The 27,162-nt window shown below is 37.8% G+C and overlaps 2 protein-coding genes across 2 annotated transcripts; one reads left to right on the top strand and one right to left on the bottom strand.

Annotated features, from left to right (window-relative positions):
* Window positions 1-3,834: 3,834 nt before the first annotated feature.
* Window positions 3,835-9,153, bottom strand: LOC135156433 (uncharacterized). The gene has a single exon (XM_064108909.1). The coding sequence runs from the start codon at window positions 9,151-9,153 to the stop codon at window positions 3,835-3,837; it is 5,319 nt and encodes a 1,772-aa protein (XP_063964979.1).
* A 7,076-nt stretch (window positions 9,154-16,229) lies between these two features.
* On the top strand, window positions 16,230-20,110 carry LOC129274939 (uncharacterized). The gene is made up of 2 exons (XM_064108588.1): window positions 16,230-17,181; window positions 19,522-20,110. Exons 1-2 carry the CDS (start codon window positions 16,239-16,241, stop codon window positions 19,641-19,643), a joined length of 1,065 nt encoding a protein of 354 aa, XP_063964658.1. The 5' UTR covers window positions 16,230-16,238; the 3' UTR covers window positions 19,644-20,110.
* The last annotated feature ends 7,052 nt before the right edge of the window (window positions 20,111-27,162 follow it).

The following is a 27,162-nucleotide window of genomic DNA, read 5'->3' as shown; positions in this document are numbered from 1 at the left end:
AAGCGCACATGACCTTGGGCAGCCTTGCGCATTTAGCCAGCTGGCTTATACGCGTATTGTTCATTTTTACCGAGCGCAATGAATTAAATCGTATTGTGACGTCACCTCCTAAAGTCGTGCAACGGTACACTTTGGACGGTACGTTTTGGATGGTACGTCTTTTGTGCAACGGTACGAATGTTTGACATTCAGCCTCCCATTTGCTCGCGTACAACAAGCTAAGTAGGCGTTGTACAACAACATTTAACCGATATTAGACAAACATTGAATCAACGTTTACGCTAACATTGGACTAAAGTTGAATCAACTTTCCATCAACATTGGACCAACATTATACCAACGTTGGATCAACGTCACCCAACGTTGGACCAACATTGGACCAACGCTGCCAAACCTGCCTCATCTGGACAATGATTATGCACTCATGAATATTCATTACATCAGTAAATGACCAAAATTTTAGGTAATATTGCTATAATAATTAGAGTATTTATGTTTATTCAATATTTCCACCATGAAAAGTTTCAGAAAAGTATGTGGCTCCATTACCATATCATTTATAATCAAAACATATTATTCTAAGTGAAATTCAAGGTTAAGTGTGGAAAATGATATTAACTGTATTCTGCCAAGTATAGCAAAGTTGCTCTATATATAGGAGTCAATGACAGGATACAGTGGATAGGTGTAGGATGATAGGAATAGGATATAGGATTAGGATGTAGGATTTTAGGATAGGATAAGACATGATGATAAAGATTAGAGTGAAGAGTTGTAATGGTGGACTTCACCTTGAAACCAATTAATGTTTTGTTAATTACTGCCATACGTTGGAATAACGTTGGAGCAATGTTGGAGCAACGTTGTGACAACGTTGTAACAATGTTGGAGCAATGTTGCCAGACAACGTTGGAGCATTGTTGCTGGACAGCGTTGAACCAACGTTGTAAACATAGTTGGACTGACGATGTATGCAAGTGCACGTCCATCGCTGCTTCAACGTTGCCCATCAACGTTGCAGCAATGCTGTTATTGATGACTCAGCCGACATTATACCAACGTTGGAGCATTGATGGTGGACAACGTTGAACTGACGTTGGAAATGTTGTTGGTCTGACGATGTATGGACGTGCACTTCTATCGATGATGCAACGTTGCTTACCAACGTTGTAGCAATGTTGTATTTGACTATTTAGCCAACATTGGATCAACGTTGCCAGACAACATTGAAACATTGTTGCTGGACAACGTTGAACTGACGTTGGAAATGTTGTTGGTCTGACGATGTATGCGCGTGCACTTCTATCGATGATGCAACGTTGGCCTGCCAACGTTGAGGCAACGTTGGGAAAAAATTTCCCAACGTTGATCCAACGTTGGTCCAACGCTGTATTGTTACCTGGGTGAACTTTAATTATCCTTAATTATTACTACATTAGATCGTTACATACCTCCTTTCTGCCTTCTCATGTGTATATTTTCATAATACACGTCGATGTCTCCAAAATAGACAGATTTCGTCAACTAAGTCGACTGGAATTCGAAAATGGTGCCATTTCCTGATAGCAAAATTAGTAGCCTGAAGATGGCGCTATTTAACTTAAACCAATCCAAATAATCGTTAAAAAAGATCAATCACTGAAACATGGCTCCTTTAAATTATTAATATAATTTACCAAATAATGATTGATCGAACTATCACAGATCGTCGATAACCTAAATATACTTTTTTTTCTATTTCAATAACCCCTCCAAAAAATTGCTCGTGCATTATCAACAACAATATGAAACTAATTTACATACTATGCATGTCGAACAGTCTTAAGATTAATTAAACATGTTATCAAATCAACACTGTATATAACCAGGTAATCAATCCCAAGTTGCTTACTCTCAATGATATGCAGCACAATCTTATGAAAATTTTTGTTTCCTATTAAAATTTACTGACATTGACTGCCTTTTAAATGATCATATAGGTTTGCAACCAAATTCAAACTTAGCTCCAAAAAGGTGAATTTGTTGAGGTCTTTCACCAACAATTAAACCAAATGCAACTAGCACAATCCAATTAATGTTTGTGTAATATCCTATCTACTTTGAATAAACAATATATGTTGACATCACATGAGTTTGTGTCTCAATTCAAGTGCGAATAAATTCACTATCCTCTTGCTTATCTCAATTAACAATTTCATACTGATAAGCATAAATCTTTGTAAATTGTATGTAAAAACACAGAAACAATGCTCATAATTAATATTCAATGTAAACAAAGGTTTCATAGTGATTCACACATATGCCCATTGACACTATAGTATACATTTCAGTCAATAATTTCTGGAATTCAACCACTTTGTGAATTTAGGTATAAAAAATGAATGTGATTTGCCTTTTACATTACCCCCTTTTCTTAACAAATCAAATAAACACATTCCCAATTTGGAAATTTTGTCTGCTGTAATGCATAAACGTGTGAATTCCAGAGCATTGACTTGTTAAATCTGAAATAGTTGAAACATCAGAAATGACCTGTAAAGAGATAAATGGTTACCCAGTTGGTATGTAACGATCTAATGGTTACCCAGTTGCTACACTTGATGTCTGTTTCCGAAAATATGCTGTGATTTACTCTGGAATGAATCTATGGATACTGAACTGACATGGTAATATTTTTCTTCAGTCCCAGTAACTTTATTTTGTGTCGGTACATAGCCATAGACTTTGCAGTGCCCTCAATATTTGACTTTGATTTGAAGCGATTATCTGCTGTCATTGAAAGGATCTACAATCAGTCTCATCATATTATTATTGTATCTTCATAATGCCAAGGCCATCTGTTTCCACTATCTTAAAAGATATTGTTGAAAGTGATGACTTTCTTAAAGCAATAAGTGATGCTGTTGAAAGAAAACTCGATGAAATATTAGCAAGAATAGATAAAACAAGATAATCGTATAGCGGCCCTTGAATCATAGAACGGTGTGAGCAATTAGAATCCACAAACATGGACCTTCTCAATGCAAGCGACTCTCGTGTGAGTTACATAGCATCTCTTGAAGAAAAAGTGAAAATGAAGAGTAATGAAGTTGAGAGACTAAAAAAAGAAATGAATGATCTTGAGCAATACTCACGAAGGTCATGCCTGAGGATAGTTGGTGTGGAAGAGGAACTGAAAGGAGAAAACACTGACCAAATTGTGTTGAATGTGGCCCATCGTATTGGAGTGAAACTTGATGTCAACGATATTGATCGCAGTCATTGGATCAAAAAGAGACAACCATCTGTGAGTAGACCAACCTCTGCATCAGCAACCGTTGGAACGAATCAAGAGAAAAGAAAGAGTAGCAAGAAATGTAGTATAATCGTTAAATTATGCTCCTATAGAAGTTGTCAGCAGCTCTTTGTTAATCGACGTAAACTAAAAAGTAGCGGGATTTCAATACATGAAGACTTGACTTCTCCAAACTTCAACCTTCTCCTAAGCGCCCAAAAGAATGAGAAGATCAGCGCAGCGTGGTCTATGGACGGACGCATTTTTGGTTCACTCAGGAGTTTGGCAACACGCGCTAGGGGCCACTGATTTCTTGGAGTATTGTTGTCCTTCAGAATGACAATGTCTCCAACACAAGCTTCACGTTGTGGGCGTGTCCACTTCTGGCGGACCTGAAGGTTCTGAAGGAACTCCTTTCTCCATCTACTCCAGAATTCATTAATGAGGTGTTGTACTCTCCTCCATCGCTTTCTCGAGTAGATATCTGCATTCTGGAAGTTTCCTGGGGGAGGAAGGAACACTTTAGACCAGGGACCTGTCCACGGAGGATTAGTCTATTGTTACTGGGGGTGCTGAGCATTGTCACAGCACCCCCAGTAACAATAGATAATCCTCCGTAGCCAGGTCCATGCTTTAGACTTCATTGTTATGAGGTGGTTTGGCGTCAGAGGTGCTGGATACGTTGGATCATTGAGATGAGTTACTGTCAATGGTCTGCTGTTGATGATAGCTGCAGCCTCACACATCAAGGTTCGTAGTGATTCATCATCCAGCTGCCTTCCAGATTGGTACAGGAGAGTATCTAGAACACTGCGAATAGAGCGTATCTGCCGCTCCCATACTCCTCCCATGTGGCTGGCAGAGGGAACGTTGAAGATAAAGTGAACATAATCACATCCGTCACTGAGAAGGCAGTCCTTTACCTTCTGATGATCCATTTCATGCCAGGCCCTTTTTAGTTCTGCCTCCGCTCCGACGAAGTTTGTCCCTCTATCACATCTTAGTTGTTGAACTGGTCCTCGGAGAGCTGTGAAACGACGAAATGCTTGAATGAATGAGTCAGTAGTCAAGCTGTTGAGTGTCTCGATGTGTACCGCCCGAGAGGCCATACATGTGAAGATAAGACCGTATCTCTTCAAATCCTTTCTACCTTCCTTAATCATCCAAGGTCCAAAACAGTCCATCCCACAATATGTGAATGGTGGAGCCTCTGTTACTCTGTCGGAAGGAAGATCTGACATTTTTTGGATTTGAGTTGGACTTCGTAGTTTCTGGCATATGACACATTTCCGTATGAGTTTTGATACTCGATTACTGCCTCCAAGAACCCAGAATCCATTCTCTCTGATTTGATTTAGCGTCATGCCTCTACCCTGATGTGCTGTCAATGCATTGCAATGACGAATAATTATTTCTGTGATATGGTGGCTTTGAGGAAGGATTGCGGGATGCTTCCTTATGTACGAATCATCACCTCTTCGAATCCGTCCTCCTACCCTCAGGATATCATCTTTATCTAGGAAGGCATCTAGACCATGGAGACGGCTAGCTTTCTTTATCTGACGCTTCTTCTTTCTTTCAGTAAGACCCTGATCATTTTGGATAGATTTCAGAATCTGGATTTCATCTCCAAATGCTTCTCTTTGAACATGCTTCAGAATTTCAATCTCTGCTTGATGGAGATCCAGCACTGCAACATTAGCCTTGGTTAATGGATCGTCCTTTGCTTTCTTGGCATGTCTCTCTCTGCAGCGTTGTTTCAAACGTGAGATGAATATCAGCCAATATGCAACAGCCTTCCTTGCTACAAGCCAACTAGAGAAACGTTGAAGTCTGTGCAAGTCGAACCCATCTTCTCTGGATTGAGAGACATGTACTTGAGACCTTTTCACCTCTGGGTCATTGGGAAGAACATCGAATGTCTCTTTAACTTCATATGTGGGAATTGTCTGTTCCCATAGCATTTTTGGTCCATGTAGCCATTTTGAGTCATTTAGCTGATTAACTGTTAGACCTCTGGATGCTTCATCAGCAGGGTTATTTTTTGACCCAATGTACTTCCACTCTGGAGGTCTGGAAAAGTCCCGGATCTGTTGAATCCTGTTGGCTACAAATACGTGAAAGCGTTTGTCAGTGTTATTTATGTAGCCAAGCACGACTCTGCTGTCAGTCCAGAACACATGTTCTGCATCATCAAATTTAAGCTCTGCTTCCAGAAATTTCTTAACCTTAGCGGCGACAACAGCAGCAGTCAATTCCAGGCGAGGTACTGTTACAGACTTCAAGGGTGCCACCCTGCTTTTTCCAATTACTAATGTACAATGTACTTTATCAGTGACATCAGTTAGTCTCATGTAAGTACATTGACCATATCCCGAGGTACTTGCATCAGTAAAGTAGTGAAATTGTATTGACTTTATTGACTTGAAGTTAGTAGGTTTGTAGCACCTAGGGATTGAGATGGATTCAAGTTGTAGTATGTCCTTTCTCCAATTTTCCCACTTTACTCGAAGATCGTCTGGAAGAGGATCGTCCCAGTCTGTGGACAGCTTGCAGAGTGCCTGGAGAATCTTCTTTCCTGTAAGCACTATTGGTGCTAACAATCCTAAGGGATCGTAAATAGACATAACTGTAGAAAGTATCCCTCGTCTGGTTAGTGGCTTGTCCTGAAGTGTGATTCTGAAGTTAAACGAGTCAGATTCAACACACCACTGGACTCCAAGAGCTCGCTCTAGTGGTAGATCATCATGAAGCAGATCTCTGACGGTCTTTGCTCTATCTTCCTCTGGAACCGTTTGCAGTACCTCTCTTGAATTAGATACAAGCTTATGGAGATGGAGACCTCCCTTCTCACATAGTTTCTTGGTTCTGGATATCAGATCTACAGCTTGGTGTACTGTAGGCAAGGACTTCAAACCATCGTCCACGTAAAATTCTTGATGAATGAAGTCTCTTACATCTTCACCGAACTCAGCAGCATGGTCTGAAGCAGTTTGTCGGAGACCAAAGTTGGCACATCCCCGTGAGGAGGCTGCTCCAAATAGATGTACTTTCATCCTGAATTCATTTGGTACTTCGTCGTAATTACCATCCTTCCACCAGAGGAATCTGAGATAATCTCTGTCTTCCAAGTTGACTCTGAACTGGTGGAACATTTCTTGAATGTCACACATGAATGCGATGTGATCCAGTCTGAAGCGACAGAGTACTCCGACTAATTTATTTGTCAAGTCTGGTCCTGTGAGTAAGTGCGAATTTAACGACTCTCCTTTGTATTTCGCACTGCAGTCGAATACAACTCTCAGTTTATTTGGCTGAACTACCCCGTGATGTGGGATATACCAAACTTTACCATCTGTTTTATGATCTGGTGCTGGTTCCGCATAACCCTTCTCCAGAAGAGTTTCCATTACCTTGGTGTACTTCTTGCGATACTCATCATTTTGCTTGAACTTTCTTCCAAGATGATCAAGTCGTCCCTTCGCAAGAACTCTGTTATTCGGCAACTTTGGCTTCTCATCCTTGAATGGCAAAGGCATTTCATAATGCCCATCGTCTAATTTGTGAATCTCATCTCTCATAATGTTCATAAACTTGACGTCATTTTGTGAGTATGCCACTCCTTCAGCCTTGGTATCAAGGAAATCAGCTTCCATCAATCTTGTCACTCTTGCAGGGGTGATCTCTTCCTTGACTGATGTGTGATGAGCAAACAACACATCCTTGTTTCCTGTTTTTAGCTCAGCAGGAATCTCACAGGCTGTCAATCGATGACTTACACCAACTGGATCATCCTCAAAGTTGTGTTCAATTTCTTTCACAGTACCCACAATGCTCCATCCTAAGTCTGTCTTTTGGCCATATGGACCATTAGGCCTATCATGATCAGGAGGAATGACATCTCTTGGTATGAGGGCTCTAGCACAGTCGTACCCAATCAACAAACCAATTTCACAATCTTGTAAGGGCAATAGGTTATGTGAAATCTTGGAAAGGTGAGGGATACTGGTCGCCATCTCTGGAGTGGGTATGTGATCATGATTTGCTGGTATGAACTGTCTGGTATAGGTTGATGGTAAAGCTATCCTCTGTTCTCCATCAAATGACCTGATAGAAAGACCCTCAATGCGTTCACTTGGTACTCTTTCATCCATAGCTGACATCGTTGAAAGAAGGAGACTTACAGGAGTTCCATGCAAATTCATCTCATTCTTGGTTTTCTCTAGCAGGAACGTGGTGTCGGATTGAGTGTCAAGTAATGCATAGATCATTCGCTCATCCGATGTGGTTGAGTGAGAAAGCCAGACAGGAACTATCATTGTACTCTTCGTAATGGTCAATCCAGCGTCAGAGTGTTGGCTAAATGAAGCATGAGACCATGACGACTGAGTTTCATTGGGTCTTGGATCTACCTCTAGTTCCTTCTTTGGTTCTGGTCTATTTCTGTTTTCATGTAGTAGAGATGGATGTCGTCCTTTGCAGATGTCACAGGTACTTCGTCGCCTATAAGCCTTAGACATGTGACCATACTTTAGGCAGCCGTAACATAGACCTTTCTCTCTTATGTGGCTTTTACGATCTGCCATGTTCTTTGACGCAAACTCAGTACATTCTTGTAGGGAGTGGTCTTTCTTGCAGCATGAACATGATTGTGGTTTAACTCTCTTCTCCCTTTCCCTGCTGCCTGAGTTTGGATACGTCACATTGGTTGAGAGGGTTCTGACATCTGATGTAGACTTCGTCTTGTTAGATGGTCCATCGATTTTGCCATGGAGGGAGGTAACAGGGTAGCATGCTACCTTAGCTTCTGCTTCGATAAATTTCGCAAATATCTGAAAGGGTGGAAACTGTCCATTCACATCTCTCCAATCGATAACCTTGCGTGACCATCGTGCAACGAGCCAGTCTGGCAATTTATACAAGATCTTTTGATTCTCCCTTTCGTCGTTTAGGTGGTGAAGGTTGCCAATCTTGTCCATGGCACTGACACATTGATGGAGGAAGTCTGACAGATTCCTCAGACCGATGGCATCCTTCGGAGATATCTTCGGCCATCGTTCCAATTTATCGCGAAAAGCATTTGCTATGATGAAGGGATCACCGTATCTACTGGTGAGGGCCGTCATGGCTTCTCCATACGCCTTATCATTTCCAACTAGAGCATATCCTCGAACAAGTTCTAGAGGTTGACTTCTTAAGTATTTCTGTAAGTAGAAAAACCTATCCATAGGCTGAATGCCGCTTTGTTGGATCAAAACATCAAACGCGTGCTTCCACGCAGGAAAGGACATAGGATCTCCTGCAAATGTCACTGGTTCGGGCAATGGGAGCCTTGTCATCCGCATCTGTTCTATCAAGACCTTAACTGCGTCACCTTGAAGGTCATTTACATTCGGGTGGGTTTCTGGTTCAACGTCGCGGATGCCATTCACCCAATCTTGACAATCTTGCTGCTTCTCTGATACCACACGTACAGCATGAGATTTCTTCGACCTTTTTGTCGAAGTCCGTGATGAGGCAGTTCCTTCTCTTTGTGCTATCAAGACCTCAAGAGTTTGTTTCATCAGGTTGCTGTGCTCTTCCTCTACTTCATCTAGTTTACCGACACTGTCGTCATCAATCTTGGCAGTGGCACGAAGTGCCATCAACTCATCTTGTGTCAGTATCAACTTGTCTACATTGGTTTGTAGACAATCTCTAGTTTCTTGGATAGTCGAGGTAGCACTCTCGTCACCCAGCAGCACTCGAAGTTTATTTGCTGTGCGCCTCCAAGTCTTGATGAGGCTTTCAAACTCCTTTGACTTGATCTCGATTTGCCATAAGAGTCCCTTTTCCGTTGCTTTGGCTTCACGGTGTGGTCTACCTTCAGCCTCAGCCATGACGAAACTGTTTCCGAGGAGACGTCTAGACGTAAAAGGAGTTTTTACTTTAGCTGAAGCATCTCTAAAAAGGACAATTGGTCATTTCTTTGTGGTTCCAATCATTCTTTAATTCTTTCAAATGATCCATATACTCCGTATGCTCCGTAAAAACTGTATACAAATGAAACAAATCGAACGAATAATAAATCAACCGTTCACGAATATGCATGTTCAGAAAACAATGACCTTAAGAAATATGCATATTACATTGTCCAATTATAACCCTTTGTTTTAACCTCAACTTTACATATTTCCATTATAATACCATGCTTTCATGCATTACATTATGCACATATACCTTATAATCTATCAGAAACCATAATTTCATATCTGTATTCTTCATGATTAAACTTATCTCATATTTGTTATCCTTCATCATTCAACTAAAGTCAAGATTTCTTACTGTTTGCATTCTTTGTAACTAAACTCTGTTCATAATAATAACATGTCTTAAACCTGTATAACTCTTCATTTCTAACTATACTTCTATCAGTATCAAATCAATCTTACATTGTATCAAACTTGCATTAACCTTCTCAATTTCTCCATGTCATGCGCTTAATTAACTCATAATAGTACATCAACCTAACAGTGGCAAACGTTTGTTTACATTCTTTCATTTATGTGCATTTCGTTCGCGTGCCGTAATCTACATTACATAATAACAATTGGAATTTGCGAATCAACATTGCGTCGGCCGCCGAAATGTAATGTAGATCGGCCTAATGTAATGTACACACATTGATTTATCTATCATGGTTCTGTGCTTATTGAATGCACTTATACATAGATAATCTTATCATTGAACTTTAATTATCCTTAATTATTACTACATTAGATCGTTACATACCTCCTTTCTGCCTTCTCATGTGTATATTTTCATAATACACGTCGATGTCTCCAAAATAGACAGATTTCGTCAACTAAGTCGACTGGAATTCGAAAATGGTGCCATTTCCTGATAGCAAAATTAGTAGCCTGAAGATGGCGCTATTTAACTTAAACCAATCCAAATAATCGTTAAAAAAGATCAATCACTGAAACATTGGTACTTATATAGCGCATAATCAATTGAAATTGCTCTATGCGCTTTGTACAAATCGCTCTCAATATTACAGTAACACTACAACAAAAATAAATATGTTTTTTAAATTTATTTCAAAAGATTCAACAGAAGTACACGATCGAAGGTGAATTGGTAAACTATTCCATAATTTGGGACCGCAAAAATCAAAACTAGCTTTCCCCCCTTTTGAAACAGCTCTAGGAATGTGTAAAATTGTAGTTTCTTCACTGGAACGAAGTGTATCACGTGGCCGGTGTGGGGATCTAAGTAAACTATAGAGGTATTCGGGTGCCATTTTATGCATACACTTAAAAACTAACAGTGCAACTTTGTAAGATATTCTTTTGTCAACTGGTAACCAGTGCAAATGCTTTAACAAAGGAGTGGCCCGCTCATACTTCTGAGCTTTCAAGATAATCCTAGCGGCGCGATTTTGAATGCGCTGCAACCTTTCACGATCTGTTTTATTGATATTGATCAATAGAGAATTTGAGTAATCTAGCCTACTAAGCACGAGAGATCGAATAGCATGGTTACAAGCTTCATCGGTGAGCATTTTTCGTATTCTGCTTATATCATATAGATGGAAATTAAGAGATTTGCAAAGTGATGTCACTTCATGAGACATGGATAAAGAGGAATCAATGTAAATGCCAAGAGTTTTAACAAAACTGGAGGGGACAATGTCAGTATTACCAACAGACAGTGATAACGAGTGTGGAAGATAATGACCAAGTTTAGGAGAAACAAGTATCAGTGCCTCTGTTTTTTATTCATTTAACTGCAACTTGTTCATGACCATCAACTGATTCACATCGTGAATGCAGTTTTCAATTGTTGATATTGCATAGTGCAAACTATCTCTATTCTTAGGATCAAAACTATGATGTATCTGAATACCATCAGCATAAATATGAAATTGAATATCGTGATTCCTGATGATATTTCCAAGTGGTTTTACATATAGAGTGAAAAGCAGGGGTCTGAGAACGGACCCTTGAGGTACGCCGAATTCCAATGGATACTTATCCGACCTTTCATTCCCAATACAAACACTGAAATGTCGATTGGTAAGGTACGACCGAAACCATTGCAGCGCCGTCCCAGAGATAGAAAAATCGGAGCACAATCTATCTAACAGAATGTCGTGATCAACTGTATCAAACGCGGACTTTAGATCCAGCAGGACAAGTACAACACCATGTTTACTTTGAAATGCCTTAATGCGCAACAAAGCAGTTTCAGTACTATGATTACACCTATATGCAGATTGAAACGTCTCTTGGAAATCATACATATCTAAATACGAGACTAGGTTTGAAACAACTGTCTCAATAAGTTTGGAGACATATGCAAGGGTAGAGACAGGTCTCTAATTACATCTAGGGTACGTTTTTTCAAAAGAGGGACAATGATAGCTTCCTTAAATTCGGAAGGAAACTGACCAGACTGCAATGAGCAATCAATCATTTTCGTGACAGAAGGCAGAAGAACATCTAGATTACGTTTGACAAGCCAGGTTGGCATCGGGTCAAGTGAACATGATTTATTAGCTGAATTGGAAACCATCTTTCTCACATCTGCTTCACTCACTTGAGTAAAATCTGAAAAATTACCACCTTGAGTATGGTCATGATGGTTTAGTAATGTAACATGCGAGCGATCGGTCATGTTCATAGCTTGCTCATCAAGAGAACAACGAATTTTTGATACCTTTTCACTGAAAAACTGTACAAAACTATTTGCAAGTTGTTTATGGTTGAAAGAAAATGGAAGAATCTTCTGTGAGTTTCCAAGTAAAGAATGAATAGTACCATACATAGATTTTGAGTCAGCCTCTAACAACTGATCATTGAAATGCCTACTCTTTGCTCGTAACAATTTTGCGTTAAATATGTTCTTCTGTTTTAAATAAGCTTCATGATCACTTTCAGATTTGGACTTCATCCATTTTCTTTCTAATTTCCTTCGCTCCCTCTTTAGTGAATGGATGTAATCGTTATACCAAGGACCACATGGTCTCATTTCCTAATCCTAACTGAAACAGGACAATGCTGATCCAAGACATTATTAATAGACTGATTGTAATGTTTCACCTGATCGTCTACACTATTGTCCCAAGGGATACATGGACCTTGTAATGCCATTTTAAGCTCTGAGGCAAATGTATCTTCTTCTATTTGACGATAGTTCCTGGACTTGATGAGTATCTTTTGTGATTTATTCTTTGCAAAGCTGAGATTACACTTAACAACATAGTGGTCCGACATGCCTTTGTCAACAGCGGCCAATTGTTCAAGAACATCATCAGATGTTCTTGAGATGTCTCAGTCCAATGTATGTCCTCGGTTGTGTGTCGGCGAAGTCACATGCTGCTGAAATCCTGAAGCCTCCATAGAACTCAGGACCTGTCGACATGCAGGTAGAGTAGGCTGATCGATGTGCATGTTGAATTCACCGAGATTAATCACATGCATGTCCATTCAGTAAGGAGAGCTGTCAAAAAAACTCATCAATCTCAGCCAAGAATGCATTCATCGTGAAAGCATTAGCTGTAGATGGCAGTGGCCTGTAGACAGCCATAATATGAAGTCGATTACTTGCACTAAACACACGGGCAAATTCAAATGTTGTTGAGGAAACATTTGAGTTCCTTTGAAGTTTGAAGTCCATTGTTTCTTTGTAGAGAATCCCAATTCATCCATGTGGATCTCCATGACGAGCGATGTTGAGGAAGATATAACCTGGAGGTTTAAGTTCTTGGATGACAGTAGGATCATCCTCCAACAACCAAGTCTCTGTTATGGCAGATAAATCAACATCATTTTTAATACAATAATCATAAATTTCAACTGTCTTGTTGCGCACTGACCTAGCATTCCAGAGATGAATCGACGTACGGGAGGTTGAAGGAGCAGGATCTGCCAAAGTCAAGCAACGAAGATTCATTAGAGTGGCTCTTGTCTGCACTGAATAAGTCCTACCTCCGTTCAGGCGGTTGGTGGTAACGACTCTGATATTCCTCTGCTTCCTCTGACCGCATCTCTTTCCCCGTTGGTGTGCCCTGATGTCGAGATCGGACAGAGTTCTCCATACTGTCTCTGGAATTATTCCTCTATTACTTTGTCCTAACTTGTCTCGAAGGGTGTCCAAGCCAGATTCAATGGCTTCAAGAGATAGATGACTCCAAACAGGATTACAGAGTAGCAAAGAAGAACGATCGTACACTAAGCGTCCATCTCCACTGTCATTTTTTTGATGATGAACCGATGGTCCAGGGTTAGGATTGATGTCACCCGAGACTATCAATCTACATTGAAAAGTGGCACTGGAATGACAATAATAAGCAGCCCTGGATTTTGCATATGCTCTATAAGATTTTATACATGATATATAAGGTGAATTTACTAGAAGGCCACGTTGAAGGTTCTGGTTGAATACCAGAATTACTTAATTCAAAGGGTTGTTGCCTTACAAAAGATAATAACAATACCCCAAAACACAACCTAAGTACATGTAAGTACATTGTACTAGGGTTGCGTTTATCCGCCACTTTTTTACCATAGAATCATGATCTGAATCATGATTCAAATCATGATTCTGCAGAGTCACGATTGCGTTTAGTCGAAATTGAATATAATCATGATTAGAATCACAAACATGAAACACGAAAAAGGGGCGTTTGGAAAGACGTTTCTGCAGAATCACGTACGAAAATGTTCGAATAAACGATATCGTGATTACAATCATGATTCTATGACCTCACTGTTGTGTCGGGCTACTTTTGGTTTGACTCTTGCCAAGCTCAAGGCGCTCTATATGCTCATTGTATGTACATGATTATGTACTGCGCATGCATTTCTTGTCATGTTCAAGTTCTGTGTTGGTCATAGCATCGTCCACTACTTTTCATTTTTTGGTCATGTCTTCAACTTCAAGTTCTAATAAATAAATTAACTTGACAGACAATGATCTCAGTTGTTGTTGAGTATACAGTATCAATATTAAATTGGATCTACGCTGAAATTCACTTCCGAACACCATTTTGGATAAACTAACAAGATGAATAGAAGCATATGGACCCTATATGATAGAAATAAACAAAATGAGGTATAAACTGAATTCTGGAAGCAAAAGATTTTTCGAGAGCCGAAACACGTGCGAAAAACTTCCTCTGTCAAACTGCGCACTAGTGATGCGCACTGGATTGGCCCGAATCTGAGGAGAAACAGCATTGGAATGAAGGTCGTCTAAACGCTGATTCTGTGATATTGGGATTCATGTTTGTGTTTTGAATCATGATTCAAATCATGATTCTGGCTTGAGGTCGCATGCTATTCACTTTCTAAATACAATAGGATCAGTTACCTAGCTGACTGATCATCAATAGCAATAGGGTTTATACATACAGAGTCTTCAACAGTATACAAATAGCGAATAGGCATGAGTGCGATGGTGCGAGTTTCCCATGAGGTGAAAGAAAGATGCTCTATTCAACGAGGCGTGAGCCGAGTTGAATAGAGCGTTTCTTTCTTTCACCGAATGCGAAATCTCGCACCATTGCACGAATAAGAATATTCGCTATTTGTGTTGTACAACGCCTCGGAATTTAGCGAAAATATGAAAAAAGAAAGAGTTTATCCCTATAGTAATCTATGAAAAGGGAGCAAAAATACCGAAAGCAGAAAGCAAAATCCCACTCGCGCACATGACCTTGGGCAGCCTTGCGCATTTAGCCAGCTGGCTTATACGCGTATTGTTTATTTTTACCGAGCGCAATGAATTAAATCGTATTGTGACGTCACCTCCTAAGGCCGTGCAACGGTACATTTTGGACGGTACATTTTGGATGGTACGTCTTTTGTGCAACGGTACGAATGTTTGACATTAAGCCTCCCATTTGCTCGCGTACAAGAAGCTAAGTAGGCGTTATACAATGTGAAATGGCTACTACAACATTGAATCCGAAAGTTACTAGTACATGAAATTAGAAGCACTATTTACTCATAATCCTTTGCATCAAATTCCACAAAAGCTGTCTTACAGCATCTACAGACATAGGAAATACAATATATTTAAGGTGAAACACCACAAACAGTGTGAAATAAACAACGTAACTTGGAGAGCAAAAATCTTTATGTGTCAGCCTGTAAGACGACCACAAACAAATATATATATATATAAATATATATGCAGTTAATGCCAGAAGTTAATATACACCCAGGAAATTGAAAGAAAACTTGATACTTAACAAACATTATAGAACTGACTGTATTTTATTAAACATTTGTGCTTTCATGACGACTTTTGATATCAAACAAATGAGTATGTCATGCCCTTTCATCACACTGTTGTATCATCAGTAGCTGAAAAATACTTAGGTGTCATCCCCCCCCCCCCCCCCAAAAAAAAAAATAGTAATCTTCTTTATTTAGAAAAGTTAAAAAATAAAAACTTGACAAAAACATTTCATATTTGTGCTAGTTACTTCTCAACACAATCATGTTAGATTTCACCTTTTTGTTCAGTGGTGACATATCATGATAGAAAATGTAATATAAAGCATAAATTTGTTCAAACATCTTAAACCTAACATATTGGCTAAAAAACGCCGAACTACGAAGTTTCGACCGTCCTCAGACTTTTTAAATTGTCTATGAATATTTATGTATTATTATTATCATTATTATTATTATCATTATCATCATTATTATTATCATTATGGTTATATAGACGCGATGACAGACAACAAAGTCGAAGGCAGTTGATGCATTTGAGTTACAACGATGATTTATTTCATGTATTTTAAGAACCAAATTTCGGTCACCACTTAAACAATGTATGCCAAATGAAATATAGTTTCTTTGACGAGTAATGATTCCATGATAACAAATATATATTTTTAATAACCTTATCCAGAACAAGTGAAAAGTCTTATAATTTTGCGATTTGCTTTCTTATAGGTCTCGGATTATCGATGAGCTTCATTCCCATCCACCTTGCACTGAATGACTTTTTCCCAGAAAAATATGTTTTGATGAACACTATATGTTTATATGGTTACACTGCCGGTTCTATGTTGCTCCCAATTTTGATGGAGAAGTCACTTCAAGCCTATGGTTACTATGGGGCGTTTCTCATCCTTGGGGGTGTGGCCTATAACTCCATGGCGTGCGCAACAACACTTCGGAAGGTACCAATGAGGTTCACCTCGAATGAAGCTCAAGATCATATCACATCGAATGACCGGAAGTGTGTCTCTCGAACAAAACCACTGCCTGAAGAAACCCCGTTGTTTCGTCAAATCCAAGTGGAGGATGAGGAAGAAGAACATGAAGAAGGATTGCCAGAACAAACGGGACTGATTCAGTCCAAGATGTGTCGCATTAATGAGCGGGAGATACCATTGAAATTGCAATCCACTTGCATAAGAACATTCTTTCAAGCCTGCAAAGATTCTTGTGGATTATTCAAAGAGCCCCTTTTTGCCACCACCATCCCTATTCAATTCCTTCAAGCGTACACAAGTTATTCGTGGATGTTATTTTTAGTCCCCCATACCGAACAACTGGGTATCCCATCTTCTAAAGCTGTCTACCTCTCCACAATTGGTGGTATAGGTGGTATCATCGGTCGCACAGTCTTCATAGTTTTCCTCAGTAAAGGAGTCAATGCTTTTGCCGTGTACATCCCTGTAGGTTGCGTCTGCACTGCAACATTTCTGCTGGACTTCGTCAGCTCTGATTACAGGTCACGTGTTGTATTGGCCTTTCTCCAGGGATTTTCGTTCTTTATCGAAGATACCATGCTTTCAACATTGTGCAAGGAGGCAGTCTTTGACGACATGAATACGGGCACGGCGTTGACGACCATTGCATTCTGGACCGGAATGGGTGCTACAGCTGCAGGAACATTCACAGGTGCGTACTGGATTGGCAAATTATAGGGGGGGGGGGGGTCAACTATACATTATTTTCTTTTCAACTAGCATTAGATTGAGAAAAAACATATTGAATATAATAATCACTAAGCACTTGCTCGGTCAGTGTTCTGCGGTAATAGGGCATAATTTCCTTGGATTTACGCATGCTGTGCTTCAATGAACAAATTCCTTTTAATTATACATTTTCCTCACCTGATTCGAGTGCAGCAAAACATAGATCAATTTCGTGCTAAATGTAATAACGCCATGCAAAGCTGGGATTCGAACCCATGATCCTACGTTTCAAAGTCGAGAGTCCCTACCACTGTTTCACAATGATTGATAGATTAAGATTTAGCGCCGGTATGCTGACGTACGATTAACTTAATTATTTAGAGGGGTCCACACAATACTAGCACTGCTTTTTAGTGGATCTCTCCATTTTCTCAGAATTTTATTTTAAAATGGTTATGATATTTTGCTCATATATAATACTCTGTTTTGTTTTGCTTTTACTTATAGATAAATATCATATACTGTACATGCCTGAATTTATTTTGTCTGCATAAGTTCACTGTAACTATTTAGACCACATTGCTTTGTTCTGTTGAAAATGAAATAGAATAAATTGAATTAATTGAATTAAAATTAACTTACGCCAAGGTCTAAGTCTTGTCTGAAATTATGGGGAGCCGAAACTGTACATGTTTATGCGTCTTAAGACCACCGCACACCTTACGACTGTTCGCGATCCGGTTTTGGAACAGATCGCTCATTTTCTGAAAATGTGAATGGAACATATCATTTTATTTGAGGTTAAAATTGATTGAAAGAATACTAATATAACCATTTTGAAAGATTGTAAGCCTTTATTTTGGAGTAAAGGCCAAATTAGTTTCAAATCGCAGCCAATCGTACGACTGCTATGACGTCATAACGACGACTAGATATTAAATTCGCTTTTATTCTAAGAAGGATGATAGCATAGTCACAGAGTTGAACATTGGTATTGGTACGATGATTTAGAACACTACACAGTAAGATATTCCAAGTCTCAATATTAGCATCAAATTCTACTACATTTAATTCTAAAATCGGGTCGCAGACCAATCGTAAGGTGTGCGGTCGCCTTTATCTTTAAATGAGAGTAAAAGTATTTTATTTATCATTTTCAGACAATTATGACAGGCGCGACGGTCAAGACAGCCGGTAAATTTTAATGACACTGGTTGAGATTTCTGCCACAATCGGCTATCCATAGTCAAACCACCGAATACTGAATTAAACCCGTGTCTGGATAATCATCCGAAACAAATGTTAGTTCGAAAAAAAAATAATCAAAGAAACATAACACTGAAAGGTTCATCAAATTCGGATGTAAAATAAGAAACCTATAATATTTTAAAATTTCGCAAATTTTTACAAAATCGTAATGCGCTTCCTGGTTATCATGCAAGTGAGCGAATGATGATATCACCCAATCACTATTTCTTTTTTAATTCATCAAAATTTTCTCCTCGAGGTCATGTGAACACAATTTTATTCCTCCCTGATCATGTGGAATTACCATGGTTTTAACAATACGTCGTTTACTTAAGATTGTCATTATTGTTATATCTGTAAAAGATAATCAAATGTAATTGTATAATTCCAGCAATGAAAAAAAAATGAAATAGTGATTTTTTTGTGTATTAAGTAGTTTTTATTGACAACTTCAATTCATATACAAAATAAAATATATATAACAAATAGAAGTTTGATGTCTTTACAAATGGATAAATATCTTGACAACTTATAAATTTAACATAATTTTTTTCTTGAATGTTACAATAAAACACAATCATGTCAGACATCTTCTAAAACATAATTATAAATAACATTGATAATAATAATATGCATTAAGAATAAACTTCTACAATAAATTCAACATATTGAATTTTTTTCAGTGTCAAATACACAAAAATAAATCATTAATAAAACCTAACGAATTGAAGCCATCAGCATATTTATTTTTTATTTTTTTAATTTATATGAAAAAAATGACGGACATCATCGATTCCCTCATTCAAATACCACTAAGTATGCTGTGTGCATTTATAACTGTTTGGTGACAAGTAAGCAAAATTGTCATAACTTTTTTATTTAATATCCAATCTTAATGAAATTTTCAGCTTTCTGCGAAGAGTGCCGTCGCTACAGCTTTCGGTTGCTTCATTGCTTGTCTAGCGAGAGCGTAATGCAGGTTAAATTATTTTGATGGAGCACATTGAAAACTGTCCAACATTATTATGGCATTAAGTGGAAAATACTAAAATTATATTCCTTTACCATTTGGCAGGATACTTGTATGACATCACCCAGTCATTTACGAAGGTCTTTATCATCCTAGGCATCACCCACGCCTTCAAAGTCGGTCATCTCTTTATCGTGGCGATCATCCTTATCAAGAGAAAGCGGTAGTATGCCGCGGTGATAATCTTTTATCAGAGGTTACGCCACAAACTCAAGAGGTCGCACTGGTTTGTGACAGAAATTAAATGAACGACTCGGGGTGTGGCGATCGTCATCAAGGAATATTGGATATTACATTAACTGATATAGCGGTTTTAATAGGAACAAATTGAGCATGGACTCTTCAATTAAATCCCTAGGTATCCAGCTAAACAACATATTTTCAGGATCATGAACTCTGTGTATTTTGTTGCTTGAAAAATGTGTCTACAATAGATTATATTCATTTTGTCTAAATAGCTTAATTCTCATTGATTCACAATATGGGTTTAGAAAAAAAATCACTTACCTGCACATGCTTTAATAGAGTTACAAGATAAAGTTTTGACAGCTATTTTGCAAACAAATTTGGCATTAGAATTTTCATGGACCTCTCTAAAGCTTTTAATGTTGTTAATCACAAAATACTTCTTTCCAAATTAAAATACTATTATGTGGTAAGGGGCTTACTACTCTCTTGGTTCAAAAGTTATCTCTCTGATAGATCCCATATATCGTTTTAATAATAGTTCATCAGACGCACTAGCGTACCTACGGGGGGAGCAGAGGGGGCAGACTGCCCCCCCTGACGAGTCACAACCCATGCACGGGACATATCCCTGCCCCCCTGACGAGTCTTGAAGTACTTTTTTTTTTGGCTTGCCAAATTTTTTTCTGGTACTGAATCCTTTATTTGTGGTTGAAGACCTTTTTTTTTTTTTTGGCATGTCAATTTTTTTTCTGGTACGAAATCCTTTATTTGTGGTTGAAGACCTTTATTTTTTTTTTTGGCATGTCAAATTTTTTGGCGGACGAATTTGCCCCCCCCCCCCCTGTGGAAAATCCTAGGTACGCCACTGATCAGACGTCTCCAGTATCACGCATGGTGTACCGCAAGGTTCTATTCTCGGCGCGCTTTTGTTCTTAATTTATATCAACGATCTCATACATTCCTCTAATAAATTCGACTACATTATGTACGCCGATGATACCACTTTGATATGCAACCAACCTTACAATCTTAATTCACAAATTGATATCAATATCGAATTAGATAAAGCAACGAAATTATTCATAGCAAACAGGTTATTATTAAATCCTAGTAGAACAAATTATTTTACCTTTTTCCATAGGCAGTCTTATATTTCTAATTCGTTAAATGATTTATTATTTCAAATTGACAAAATTTCAATTAAAAGTAATTAATTTTCTTGGTGTAGGCTTTATATCGATTATAATATGCAATGGGACACCCATGTACAAAAAGTCACTCTAAAAGTATTTAAATGTATAGTATCATGTAGAACTTAAAATAATCCCTTCCATCTTCTGCACTATACAATTATTTCATGCTATGATATCTTAACTATTGTGTTGTTATTTGGGGAAATTGTAATCGAACAAAATTAGACAAATTATTTAAATTGCAGAAAAAAAAATCCCTTCGTATTTGCATGAGATGCCATTATCATGCTCACGCTACCCCAATTCTTAGTAAACTTAGGTCAGTTATTTTGATTTGTACTATTCCTCTATTACTCTACTTGGTTTTTTTTATTTTCAAAATAAATTACCCCTTAATATCCATGATATGTTTACTCTCAATCACCAAACCCACAATCACAATACCCGTTTAAAAGATTTGTTTCTCTTAAGGCCTGTTAAACTAATAATGTCATGGAATTCGTACGACATAACTTCCCTGTAATTGGGAATTCGACCCCTAAAGATGTAATTGAATGTAAGTCAATTAATTCCTTAAAAAAACACAGATTGAAGCAGTTTCTTTATCTGAAGTACGCGTAGTTATTTCTTTATTGTAAATGGTCAATTATTGTTCTTTTGCCTCTGTTGATATACTTTTATTAATATAATATATTTTATCTTGTCATTTCTTTGCAATGTATTTTACATAATGCTTTGGGAACTGCGCATGTACAAGGCCTCTTGGCTTTTTTTTGCAGTTCCCCTTTTCATTTTTTACTTAAGCTTGTAAATAATTTTGTAAATTTTGTATCATGTATATTTTTCACCGAAAATTGAAATGAATTGAATCGAGATCGTACAAGGAATATTAAAGTTACAACACTTTGAAATCTTGCACTGTGTCAGTAAAAAATCTTAATCTTTTCATGTCTTCATGGATTTCCACTTAGCTAGTTGATGTTGCCATATCCCCACTTATTCTTTTGTTGAAATTGTATTTATTTAATTTTTGTCCATCAAGAAAAAAAAAAGATTGACAACAGATTGAAAGTGCAAGATAGTCATTGCTTCAACTTGTTTTGTTGCAAGGGATACATATTGCGAGAAATGGGAGGGGACATGACGTCATCAGTCCACCTTATTCATATTCACAATACTGATAATAGTGATATGCAACATTTATATAGCGCTTAATACATGTTTTTAGGCGCTGTTGCATCCGCTTTAGCACGGCTACCCTGACCAGGCGCTCGAGCATTCAAGGAAATTCTTCTTAATGGGTACCCATTGGTGGAGAGTGGCAAATATACAGATAAACGCCTTGCCGAAGAAAGCGAGTGCCGCGCGGTGGGATTTGAACCCTGGACCTTGTGGTTCAAAGTCAGGAGACTTATCCACTGAGTCACAACACCTCTACAACGTGCATATAGCTGTTTTTACAAAATATCGCGAAATTTAAAATCCAATAATTTCGTTTTGTTATTAGATTTGGATAAAACTTTTAGGGTTTCGCTAATGGAATTTTACTCTATTTATTCAGATATGATTATTTTCAGATCAGAGCACCCCTTTAACAAGTTTTTCTAGCTTTCAACCCGATTTAAGATGTTATCGTTATCACGATTGTTTAATTTAATATATAATAATGGTGGATTTTTTTAAAAGCGCACACACCCGTCAGACATGGCGCTCATGGCGCTATTCACAATAAAAAATATAAGTAGCATAAATACAAATGGTCTTACACCTTATAATAAAGTACAAACTTTCAAACTTAATAATACAGAGTTAAAACTGTGTAGGAATTTGACACATATATAACTACATGGATTTTGATTAAGAGAAACATTTCCTTTTTAATTAAATAAGAAAAATAAGAATAATTTATTAATATAACATAAACATCTATATGATCTAGGCCAATTCAATGTTATTAATGCGACTGACTTAAATGAATAAAATACAACATATTCATTAAAGATAATACAGTTTACAAGTGAAGAATAAAATTGTAAAGTGAAAAGATGTATTTTGAGTAATTGTTTAAAAGAAGAGACGGAGGATGTCTGGCGGAGAGGAAGAGGAAACCTGATCCACAGAGAAATGGCTGCATGGGAAAAACGATGGCCACCCCAGATATGATTGGATCTAGGAACTTTGAGTAGAGAAGAGTCTGATGATCGAAGAACACGACAGAGTTGCTATGCCTGTATTGGGTTCTGCAGATAAATTGGTGATGAGCCATGGACTGTGTGTACAGTAAGTATGATAAGTTGTGTGACATGAATTTTGTTTTGACGTTTCGCATCCGCAACGGAAACATTAAATCTGCATTTCGTGTGCAAATTCTGGTTGCTACTATGGTGACAGCGATATATCCGATTTAGGACGAGTTTCCAGAACCACATTTGGTTCCTCCCAGAGCTCGAGGGGCCGCCGGGGGCACTTCCATAGACGAGTGGATACCAGGCGCGACCACGTGGAAAAAGGGATTTCCTTTTCAAGAGTGGACACGTTTAATACGTACATGTAACGTTATAAGGGTGTCAAAAACGATTTTTAAAATACTGAAAAGGGGATATATTTTGTCAGGAAAGCTACGTATTTTCGGTCAAATTTCCAATACTTGTTAAGGGGTGCATTTTCATAATCTGGAAGACTTCCTTTCCTTGTTTAGGGTGCTTTTCGAAATCCCATGGTCGCACCAATCGTCAATGGAAGTGGTCTCCCGGGAATTTGAATCTAATCCCCATTTCGGGGGAAAGAAACAAATAATGCCCATCACATTGTGTGCTAGATCGCTTATCGTTTGTGTAGGAGGAGAGAACAAAATGAAAAAAAAACCCCGCAAACTCGGGTGGTTTTCACACGGATAGGCCTATTGCATATGCCGTGTACATTATCAAGGCATGCGAAATAATTTCGGCTGGAGAGGTGATCTGACCCATGGAATCAATTGCCAGTGATCCACCAATAATCCACATTAGATGCAATATCGATTCGATGGACTGTAATGGATCTGTATCTTAATTCAGTAAGTTTTTCCTCACTCAATATATACTCGATTTGTTTGAAAAACCACTTTCTTATCCATGTCATAATCTACCATGTAGGCCTAGCGTTTCGAATATCTCCAGCCAGCTGTCAGAGTAGAGGCCCGCCGCAGGCTCAGGCTTCAATCTCGCATCTTCGAAAGGCATACATGTTGTCGCATGAAAAAAATTGCACACAAAAAGCAGATCTATAGGGCCTGTAACACAAAGCTTAGCAATGATTGTAGAACAGTTTTCTACGTTTGATTTTATCGAATATAATGTACAATCAATTTTAAAAATCGAGTGCATGATTAATCATTAACTTTTTTGTTACCGGACCCTAATGATGCGTCCCCGAGGTTTGCGAAAACTCGCTATTATAAGACTGGGTCACTAGTTGTTTTAAAGTTCTACAGACGTACATCTCTATGAAACATCAGCCTTTATCAAGTTGTTTGCTGCACCTCGTTTTATGTAAAATTCTTGTTCTTTTTTAAATTCGATGAGGGTTACAGGAAATTCAGGTCACCCCCACATTGTTGAAGGAGTAAGAGAAGAGTAAGAGGGGAATTTCGGATTAATATCACAAGAAGAGCTCTCAAAGCATGATTGTGTGAAGTTTTGTGTAACGTAACTTTATAGCAACATCTTTATTAAACATTTCATGATTAACCTATCTTCCATTCTATGTTTCTTCGATTTTTTTTTCTAGGTATTGCATTCGTTAACACTAGGTATGGATGTTCAGAGAAATTTAGTTTAGCACGTTCTCCTTCCATCATGATGACAACCGTAGTATGGTATTCTGGCTTGACATGGCTTTCTATCATGAATTCATCAGACTTGAAGACTCATGAGTATTTCATAAACATGAAAACCAATTCTAATTTCAAGGTTTCCCAAATGAATGGGGTGAAAAAAATTACGTTAATCTTCATGACACATTGACAAAAAAAGTAAGCTGAATTGGAGTAAATTATATTTTATTTAAATTGAATATCGGTTTTATGTTCTTCGAATTGACACGAATGTAAATAGGGCTTCCTCCTGCTCCATTTTTAAGCAATAATTTTAGCGTAATGGAATACGACCATTTTATTAATTATACAAGTCCAAATTTCCTCGGCATCCAATCACACTAAGCCATATCTCTTTTGCACGCATTAGGCTTGCATTGTACCGCCCGGTCTTATTAAGGTTATGGTATAAGTCTGTGCCAGAAAAGACTAGTTCGAAGTTACCTCATGGGCAAGTTTGACCTTAACTTTCGTCCATAAGGATAAGAAAATTTCAAAGTAAATATCACGTAAGCTATAGCCGAATGCACAAATTGGATTGACCAGGGCGCGTGTTTTTTTCCGTACCGCTAACGCGTCATATTCTCTAATTTAATGCCAAAGAGCGACTTGAGCAGAGGCCGTTATCTGTCTACGAATGCCTCAGCTTTCTCGATCTCGCGCGCGCGCTATACAAAAGTACTTTAGCTAGCTACATGTAGGCCTATTGTGATTAATACTTGCAGGTACAACTGAAGAACATACATGTATATGGTCAGAGAAGTGTTTTGAAGAATGATGTTCAAACTGGTTGGAACATACTTCTTCTCTATATACTTTTGTTGATAATGTTAACAAATATTTTACTATTAACATTACAATAAATAAACATGTACACCAATAATGATACTCAATAGTTTCTCATCATTTGATTGCATTGATTTACATTTGGCATTACAGGGATGTGAATAATATCACCAGTGTTGTGTTTGTTACAGATTGATGAAGATCGTGTTGGAAAATGATATAATTATGAAGTTTGTTATGGTGATAATATGATATAAAGGATGGTGTGGGTGATGATATTTATAAAGGCAGTTGTGGTAATGTGATTATTCTATACCATACATTTGTGTGTGATATGATAGTGATAATGCTGATGGTGATAATTGATATAGAAATGATGGTGGTAAGATGGAAGTATAGCAATATGTACTGGTGGTGTAATAATTACTGAATTAAAATAAACTTAAACGTCCCTAGAAATTTAAATACATGCTGATTTTTATTAATATGTATATACACATGACATATCTTGTGACATTGTGATAAATTTGTGTCATAAATTTTAGAATATTTTTTAAATAGCCCCATCCCTTAAACAAACTTCCACTGAGAGTATAGGGATGACATTTGTCAATCATAAGTCAGGTAATATGAATAAAATAATAAACTGGCAACCTGTTGACGATATCATATTGCTTTTTTTTTACAATGTCAACTCACAATTATGCAAGTACAATTAACATTTTTTCGCTGTCAGAAATCCCCATGCAACATCAGGGAAACCACATATATGATGGGATATTTTTATAGGAAACATTCAATGTTAATGTTATCGCGATCAAATAGCTAGTACATGTAAGTAAGCATAATCTGAGTTTTCTTAAGAGGTGGCTTATTGAACATTTTTTTTTCTTTTCTTTAAAAAAATAATCATATGACTTAGATTCATATGTGATATTACTTTGATACAGATCATAAGAGGTGACCATCATGCATTTAGATTTGGGGGGGGGGGGGGGACCTGACCTTAAGACAATACCCACTTTGTAGATATATAGGTACCCATACCTACGTACACGTTATTTGGATGGACCAGGGAGTTGAGAGTGATTGGATCGAGTCACTTACTGAGATAAAGTTCAACTGCATACAATCACGACAATTTGTGTGACTTAATTGCGTCATAGATACATTCCTCTCTATTCCTGAATCGATATTGAAATTAGTATACACTGCCCTTATAACACTGCCCTTAAAGGGGAAGTTCACTATATGGGGTTGAGAGTGCTTGAGGTTGATAACTACTTCGGGAGGGAGGATGAAAACTACCATGATTATTGAAGCAGAATTATCATCTATGAAGAAATATGCCTTTGGTTTGATGAAAATCTGTTCAGAAATGGCTGGAATATGAAGAAAAAACTACTGTAATTAACAGTTGGGCATACCCGACAATAATTACAATTTGAAAATAACCATTATTTACATGCTATGCGCTGATTGGCCTATTTTTGGGTAATGCATATGTTAGAATTATGTTAATTTGTCATTAGCGATCAAGAACTTACATTTTTAATGGACTAGCTATCATCCTTATTTTGGGAGAATTATTTTTAACCGATTATAATAATAATCGATTGTTAATCAATTTAATCAAATTCATCTCTAATAGTGTAAAGAAGCAAT

This window comes from Lytechinus pictus, chromosome 13, assembly GCF_037042905.1.
Source record: "Lytechinus pictus isolate F3 Inbred chromosome 13, Lp3.0, whole genome shotgun sequence".
Classification (NCBI taxonomy): domain Eukaryota; kingdom Metazoa; phylum Echinodermata; class Echinoidea; order Temnopleuroida; family Toxopneustidae; genus Lytechinus; species Lytechinus pictus.
The sequence above is the reverse complement of the archived record's forward strand: the minus strand, read 5'-3'. Positions and strand labels throughout refer to the sequence as shown.